The sequence below is a fragment of the Neolamprologus brichardi genome, chromosome 6, assembly GCF_056152115.1.
Source record: "Neolamprologus brichardi isolate AB-2024 chromosome 6, ASM5615211v1, whole genome shotgun sequence".
Lineage (NCBI taxonomy): Eukaryota > Metazoa > Chordata > Actinopteri > Cichliformes > Cichlidae > Neolamprologus > Neolamprologus brichardi.
In genome coordinates this window covers 8,439,557-8,448,403 of record NC_142109.1, presented here as the reverse complement: position 1 = coordinate 8,448,403, position 8,847 = coordinate 8,439,557, and the positions used below count along the sequence as shown (strand labels likewise).

General features: G+C 42.5%; 1 protein-coding gene across 1 annotated transcript; it reads left to right on the top strand.

Moving 5' to 3' along the window:
• Window positions 1-736: 736 nt before the first annotated feature.
• Window positions 737-5,357, top strand: LOC102776633 (uncharacterized). The gene is made up of 2 exons (XM_006804376.3): window positions 737-1,691; window positions 3,658-5,357. Exons 1-2 carry the CDS (start codon window positions 817-819, stop codon window positions 4,649-4,651), a joined length of 1,869 nt encoding a protein of 622 aa, XP_006804439.2. The 5' UTR covers window positions 737-816; the 3' UTR covers window positions 4,652-5,357.
• Window positions 5,358-8,847: the final 3,490 nt, after the last annotated feature.

Sequence of the window (8,847 nt, the reverse complement as noted above, 5' to 3'; positions counted from 1 at the left end):
AGAAGAGGTTGCTTTGATTTCTGTGTGTTGTGGTTATGTGGACTCTGTCTTTGTTCATAGCCTATATGAATTTTTTTTCTAGGGGCACTTTAGGAAAGTAAAAAACTAACATTATTATTTTTTCTTATTCTTAATGAGGTTGTTGTAACTAAAAACAAAATGACAGCAAATATTGACTTACTTAAATGCGTGTCAGTGGTTTTCTGTCCAGGAATGTGTGATTTGCTGTTGCCAGTTCTGCGTAGCTGTTAATACAGCTACAGGTGAAAACAGCCTCTGATATCTGCCCGGTTTCTCTAAACAGATGGGACTGCATCACTATGACGGACTACAGGTACGAGGAGGACGAGAGCGTGAGGCAGACGGGGGGTGGTTTGTATGAGTTTTCCCTTCCTTGAAGGTGAGAAAGACTATTAATGTGGTGGATTATCAGGTTCAGACAGCCACTCCCTCGAGGAACGAATGTACCACACGTTACATAAGAACTGCACTGGGACCAGTGTTGAACAGCGTCATGACTCCAGCTGACTCATAGGATGTGGCATAAGATGGGAAACCAAGGTTTTCATCTCTCTAAAGAGATTTTTGTCCACGCGCTTCAGAAGAACCCGCAGAACTCAAGGCAAGACTGTGGAACCTGATGTGACGTTTTTGATGAGGATTTCTCCCCTTTTTGGATTTTAATAATGTATGTTTTTGGCTTGTTCTTTTTCAACTGTCAGAATGGATTTTAACATGGACCAAGGTAAACCCACCCAGTAAGCCATCCAGCTGAGAGATTTCCATATTTCTCTACTGCTTCCACTGGGAAACAGCATGGATCCTTCCCGTGACCAGCTGTCGGACTGGAGCTCAGTTGAGCCCACCTTCACCACACAGTTGCAGCACGACAGCGCTCAGCAAAACCTCAACCACAGCTACAGCTTCCACAGCGCTCTAAATCTGCCCGCCACCTTCATCCCCCCGACTGGCTCTCTTCATCAGCCTCTGCCCTCTCTGCTGCCCACCGCTGTTGTTCCGTACTCCTCCCTCATCGCCTTCCCTTTCTTGTCCACCACCTCCTCCTCAGCCATCAGGGAAACATCATATTCCTCTTTCGATTTATCCTTTACCAACTTTTCCTCGAATGATTTGGCAGACCTGGAGAGCATGCTGCTCTGGACCCTCCACGAGCCCAGCACCATTGCTTTGACTGTAATGTACAGCCTGTCGTTCATTTTGGGATTCGTTGGCAATTTGATGTCCCTTCGAGTCCTCACCAGCCGGCGCAGTCGGCAGCTAGCTGGCGTGAGTGCTACACGCAGTCTCCTAGTGAACTTGGCGGTGTGCGACCTGGCTGTGGTGTGCGTGTGCATGCCCATCACCTTGGGAAGCCAGATCTACACCGCCTGGGTGTACGGTGACCTCTTGTGTCGAGCGGTGCCCTTCACGCAGGCTGTCTCGGTCTCGGCCAGCGTGTTAACGCTGACGGTGATCAGCGTCAACCGTTACTACAGCGTTCGATCGCCGCTCCGAGCTCGTACCATGTTCACCCGCCGCCGGATCTTGGCAACTGTTGCTGTGGTGTGGACGGTGTCCTCGATGATGTGCGCTCCCATCGCAGTGATGAACCGGCGTCGAGAGATCAGCTTTGAGACTTTCACCATCTTGGTCTGTCAGGAGGAGTGGCCTCAGCATCGTCTCAAACAGGGGTAAGTAATCCAGCAGCCTGCAGATCGTAGCAGAGTCCAATGACCTAGTTTGTATTACAAGATTAAGTTCAGTTCAGCCGTGAACGACACAAATGGGAATGGAGTCTGAGGTTCCTGACACAAACCCTCAGCCCTGAGTGCTGTTAGGCTACGCTTTTGTATGGATGTCCACCGCTTGTGGGGGGTTTTACCCTCCAGCTCTGCTGCCAGGAATGAATGTTTAATTGAGCACATCAGATTGGAGGAGGCATCACAGATGGCTCCTATTGGCTGTTCAGACTAGCTTTGTGAGTAATTTGTAATTTGAGGAAAAACAGTTTCTTTGCCCATGCTGGTTGTTAAAGTTTGCTATCCCTTGCCAGGGGTCCTATATTTATATGCAGGGAGCCACTTATCATGCAGAGGTGTCTGAAGAGTCAAATCGACAATTTCAACATTGACAATGCTCAAAAGAGTCCAGCTTCTTTTCTTCTGCTTCTTTGTTTTGTTTCCATTAATCATAGGTTGCCGAGTAGCTCAAAATGACTTCTGTTGTGTGCACTCTCCACTTTCATTTTAGCTTTGCAGCCATTGTGGCGACATTGTCTGTGAATCCATTTAGCAGAGGTGATGATTATCTAACAATACCATTAGAGCAGGGCGATATGACCAAAAATATTTATCACGATACAATTTGCGATAACGATATAACTGACACTAGACACAATACTTTACAACTCCACAACTTTACTAGTGCAAAAAAAAACCCCATCAATGTATTTTCACTTAAACAAGCAGCTGTTTTATGTGAAATAAAGTTATATAAAAATTTAACAGTGCAAATTCCTTGCTGACAGTTTAACCAAAAGGCATTTCCAGTGGAAATTGGCCGACATATCCTCAGCATAACCGTGTTTAATATCCACAAAACCTAAAAAGAGCTTATACACACACAATACGGTAATATTATGTTTAAGCACAGTACGTATCACTCCGCGAGGGTTCTGCCTACGATAGCCGTAATGCTACGACAATCCATCAAGCAGTCCGGGTTCGTAGCTTAGCAAAGTCGTACTAAAACATTTGACAGATTTTCGAGCGCCGTGTACATAAAATCGTTTCGAGGTCAGTAAACACAACCAGAGTTCATACATAAGGCACTATAAGGGGTTATAGTGTATAAGTATATAAGTATATATATATATATATATATATATATATATATATATATATATATAAGTATATAGTATATAAGGCACACAAGGATTATAAGGGGCACTGTCGATTTTCAGAAAAATCAAAGGATTGATTTTAAGTGTGCCGTATTTTCCAAACAACACGGTAATAACGACGATCCGCTAGCATGCTCTATCAAAAATAGTGCTTTGTTGTGTATCTGACGGACGAAAGCTAAAGTTCCACACCACTGAAGTTGCAGCATTTTTACAAACCAATTCTGGTTCATCCGTTTCATTCAACGATTTGCTTTTGCCTCCATGCTTTTTCCGACGTGTGCGTATGAAAACAAAGGCACGGCGCATGCGCGTTTTACCCATATTCTATCGTGATATTTCATTTTTTTATTGTTGCCCAAAATTATACCGGTATTACCGTGAACGGTATGATATGGCCCTAAATACCATTAACACTTTTCAGTTCTAAGACAATAATGCTGGTTTTAATCCTGCAATATTGATCATTGTCTAACATCTGTGAAAACAGGAATAAGTTTAACAGTTTTGAGAACAATCCGATGTTTTCCTGACATCTATACTTGCACTGCAATAGATATAACTTTGAAATGTTGCTGCAATAAAAATATATCTTTCTCAATAGCTCCATTTGGAGGGTGCCAATGCGATACAAAATGTGAATGTTAGAATTCCACCACATAAACTGCACATAAAACTGCTGCTTTTAGGGTTTCAGAAAAGATTGAAATTACCATCTCATTGTTAATGTTTTCACTTCTTCACTTCCTCTGCAGATACAACGTGCTGCTGTTTGTGATGCTCTACTGTTTGCCAGTGACCTTTAACCTCACCATAGGATTCCTCACGGGCAGGCGGCTTTGGGGAGGAAAGAAATCCACTTTCGCTGATCTCGATCCCCGAAGCCAAGCTCTTCACACCTCACGCCTTAAGATGCGTCAGAAGATTGCCAAGATGGTGGTGTGTCTAGTGCTTCTATTTGCAGTGTCCTGGCTGCCGCTCTACTTGGCTGACCTTTGGATTGACTGCGAGCAAAGGCCATCGTCTTGGCTCCTGCAGACAAGACCGTTTGCCCAGTGGCTAGGCCTGACAAACTCCAGCCTTAATCCGATCTGCTACTGTTTCATCGGAGACCTGTACCGCTCAGCAAAGGTCATAAGGACACGATACTACCAAAAGGTTGCCGCTCTTTTCAACTCCTCGTCATTCTCCAGCTCAGTTATAGTGGCGCCTCCTGCAGCAGGGATAACGGACAGCAAAGTGTCGTCTGCTGAGCGCCGCCCTATTGCTGCTGCAGTGGCGGCGTCTGCATCCATGGTTACAATACCGAGGCTCTTGAACTTGGCGAGAGTCCAGGGCCTGGGGCAGAAGGTCAGAGACAGTTCAGACAGCCGAGCGGGCTCCGACCACAGCATCTCAGACTGGTGTCGGTCCAGTCCCAGCGTGTGCGACAGCTCCTTGTTACCCTTCCAGCTCCACGGCCTCCAGCACACCATACAAAAAGCAGACTTCCTGCCAACACGGAGACACTCTCTAAATGAGAAAGCTGGACCGTTACCTTTAGGAATCAGTCCTGTGGAAATAGACGTGCTACCTCTGAGGAGGCATTCGGGGGATAGAGAGTATAGTCTGTCAGCTGATAAGAGAGACATCATTACTTTGGGCAAAGCTGCTTTCTGTTATGCTGGGCAGCACAGGAGCAAAACACCACAAACCTACTCTCTGGTTGGGGACACGGAGGATGAAACAACGGATATGACCAGCCTATGAAAACTGCAGTTTATCTGATGTATCAGGAGGAATTGCTTCCTTTTCTCCTGCAGGCAGTATAAACACGCACACCGCTCCCAAGTTAAAGTTTGCAGTTAACATTGTATAATAATCCATGGCAAGAGTCAGTCGTTGCTTTTAGGATAAAGTGACCTGCTCTGTACTCTCTCCTTCTTTTCAAGTGTAGAAGCCTCTCCGTGTCATCTGGAGCACATGGGACCCAAGAGTTGAATTTGCAACAATAAGTTCTTTTATTTTTTAAAGCATGTGGAGGCAGGAGCAATGGACTGATCAATGTAAGGCAACAGCCAGAGATTTATTTAGCCCGGGGTGAGAAATCTGGTTATCATTAAGAAGGATAAATTATGGAGCGTGCCATTACATGCAAGTGATATCATAGTTACAACAGCTTCTATCATTTGCCTAAGACAATAACGCAGCAGGAGGTAAAGTGTCATGTGTCTCTGCTTTTCTTTGTTTTTGCTAATGGCTTTGATTGTATTTTGTGCTCACGGGTCATGTGGGAGCAAACTGTATTATACACAGACTGTCTGCGAGAGTTTCTGACAGGTCTTCACTGAATAATGTTGCCATTAATGTCTGTCAAGTCGAGAAAGATTTCAGAAGGAGGAGCCACATACATTAAAGCTCTTTTTATCTAATTCAGCGTGAATCTTGGGAAGTATTATTAAACATGAACTTTTGCAAAGGGCATTGCTCTGCACACGTTTTTGATTCATGCATTTACATAACTAAGTTGGCTGTAACCAAAGAACGGCTTTTATGTGAATATAATATAAATGTAATATAACACTGAATAAAACAGCTCTTCATTTTCTGGAGCTTAAAAGGACGGACTGACCGGAAAGTGCAAGAAAAAAATTATGCCCGTGAACCTCCATGTGTACTGAACAATAGAGCTCTTTTTAAGGAATGTAGACTGAGAAGGTGAATCTGTATACAGTAAATTCCCACCGTTAAGGAAAGTAAGGAGGCAGTCCCTAGTAAAAAACAAAACAAAACAAAAAACGAAAAAACGACTTAATTTTATTTTCTTGTGAGCTGAACAATAAAGAAGTAAAAAAAATAGAGAATTACTAAGGTTGTGTAAAATGAAGAATTCTCAGTAGCCCAGATTTGTAACAACAGCTAAATTATTCACGACTTTTAAATAAATAACTTTGTTAAGCTTTTCAGTTGTGTAAAGGTAGCGTCAAAAATAAGTTTAAGCTTTGAGCAAGATGAAGCTATGTGCTCTATTGGACGATTAATGTCATTTGCACAAAAGTGAATATTTGCCAGGACTGGGTTTACATTCGATGTCCACTTTGTTAGGTACACTGCTCTGGTACCATGTTGATACTTTTACTGTCAGAGCTGCCTAAAATCTTTGTGGCACATATTCAATAAGGTCCGGAAAACATTCCTCAGAGATTTTGGTCCATGATGGCATGATAGCGTCACACAGTTGCTGCAGATTTGTCACATCCATGATGAGAACCTCCCATTCCATCACATCCCAGTGGGTTTCTATCGGATTGAAATCTGGTGACTGTGGAGTTCAGTGCAGTCGCTCTCATGCAGGAAAGCAGTTTGAGATGATGTGAGCTTTGTGACACGACACGTTATCCTGCTGGAAGCAGCCGTCAGAAGATGGGTACACTGCGGTCCTACAGTGAAGGGATGGACATGGTAGTTACACAATACAAGCTATGGTGTTTAAACAGGCTCAGTTGGTACTAAAGGGCCCAACGTCGGCCACAAAAATCTCCTGAAGCCTTATAATAACAGCAGCCTGAACCATTGATACAGTTGTCGTCATTCACATCCATCACAGACATGAATGTCATGGTAATATTCAGCTTTTAATACTTTCTTTGAACTTTTCTTTTTCTAAGGAGAAATACTTGTTCAGCATACATCTTTGATGACTTAAAAAAAAAGAAAAGAAAAATTGATGTCTACAGAGGAAGTTGCCATCAATTTAAGCTGATGACGCTGTTTAGGTTCATTCACCAAATTCTGCCTTGATCCCGTCTATGTTGGAGCTCAGCTGTGATCCCTCATCTGCTTATTACTTTTTTAAATTCCTGAATCCACAAAGAGCAGTGAAGCTGAGAGCAGCACAGCCTGTACACAAAGAAAACAAATCTACTGGAGCTAACAACACACATTATTAACATCATTTATTTTAAAGTGATTCTTTCTCCCACATGCTTCCCTCTCACTTCTCACTTTTAGCCTCTGTGGAAAAAAAAAAGGTTCGATGAATAAAAATATTTCCAGGGGGAGCAGAACATCACTAACAAGTATTAGTGCTGCTGAAGTAAAATTGGATTGGTGCTGTGAATATTAACGGTATGCAAAAAGCATTTTAATTGCTCAGACGTGGAAGTTTGTTGTTCATCAGGCCCTGCATATTTATTTTAGAATAAAAATGCCACCCTACGGCCAGAAGTGGCTACTGAGATTAGAACGGGTGTCTGAATTTTAAAATGGGAATCAGAACAAATAGTTGGAGTTGCATTATTCAACATTTAAAATGCCACCATCTAGTTTTGGGATCGCTCCAAAAGCCAGTCTCCTGCTGCAACTGAGACACAGGTTTCTGAAGTTTTTCATGCATGAAGCTACGCCGAAGATTTCCAGGGAATATGAGATACGCTGTGCATAGAGCAGAAAATGAAAACCTCAAAACAGAGTGAAAGATTTAAACCTCTTGTAACTCTTCAGGTTCATTTGATATTTCTGTGAAGGTTCTCAGTCATCCATGTCATCGTAGTCTAAAGAGCTTGGAAAGAAAAGCGTCTGGAGTTCTTTAAGTTTCTTTTAAGATGTTTCACCTCTCATCCGAGAAGCTTCTTCAGCTTCTTCCCGAAACCTTGGCTCATTGTGACCCGCATGCGTTTTCACACTTTGTCTTGTGTGATTAGGTAGAGGATCAATAGGGGGTCCATGACCCTCTCGAGGTCACTCCCATAGGGCTTAAAATCTCAGAGTCTCCACTAATTGCTCTTAGAACTGAAGAAGCTTCTCAGACGAGAGGTGAAACATCTTCAAGGAAACTTAAAGAAGTCCAGATGCTTTTCTTTTCAAGCTCCTTAGACTTCATCTGATATTCCAAAATTCCACAATGTTAAAGGGTAAGTTCATCTGATTCACAAAACTAATAATTTACTTTCTTTCTAAGCATGAGGATTATTGTGGGTTAATTCAGGAAGTCTGCACAGATATCCCTGAGTAGATCACTTTTGCTTTAGCACCGAACAGGCCTACAGTCAGCATTTTTACAGTTTTTTAAATGAGGTGCGGAAAAAAACTTAATTAAAAAAAAAAGAGTCGTGGCAGATATTTTAAAATGTAGATTAATTAAACCAAAACTAACTGCATATTTAGAGATCACTTCTATTTCTCTCTTAAAAGCAGACCAAAAAATGTGTTTGCAATTGTGGAGAGCTGTCACTTGAGAGAATGATTCTTGTTATTGTAACAAGAATCATTAGTTTTATACCCTAACTTCGTGTTTAAGCAGTGGGTACCTTGTTGAATAAAGAAACGAGTTCCAAAAAAGCTTTAAAAGTTCATGAAACAGAAACATGCGCACAGAAGCACACAGCAAAATCAAATCTACCCCAAGGCTGCTTCCAGTTGTGTGTAAGACAGAGGTGGTGAATAGCATGAACTCCTGTGACATCAAGCTGCTAATCACACTCTTGTCCTTGCAGCGAAGGCGAAGTGGTAGAACACTCAAGGCATCAGACTGCATTGAAACCGTCCTATTTATGTCTTCGGCTTAGGTTGCGTGTACCTTAGAAAATCTTAATGACATTATGCTGTGACAGTGTCTTTCATCTCCCCCTCTCTCTTTGCTTTCATCTACCTCTCTCACTCTCTCTCTCTGTTAATGGAGGGCATGTATAGTAAACTACGTGCGTTTAGTCTTTCATTTAAAAGAAAAAAAAGGAAGCGAAAGAGTTTGTGCATGGTCACCTGTAACCGAGACACATGGGTGCACATATTTCAAAGAACTGCAGCACTTCTTCTCAGAACAACTTTAGTTTGAGGATTGTTTAAACTATCTTCAGCTAACAGGGACATGATAAGTGTGTGTGTGGGTAAGTGTGTGTATGGGTAAGTGTGTGGGTGGGCGAGGGGGTTAAATACACAGATAAAAGTTCCAGGATCCCTCTTCAGTG

Coding starts and splice junctions, on each gene's coding strand:
- LOC102776633 (XM_006804376.3), top strand. CDS start 817: ATGGATCCTTCCCGTGACCAGCTGTCGGACTGGAGCTCAGTTGAGCCC. Junction 1,692..3,657: donor CAGCATCGTCTCAAACAGGG/GTAAGTAATCCA, acceptor CTTCCTCTGCAG/ATACAACGTGCTGCTGTTTG.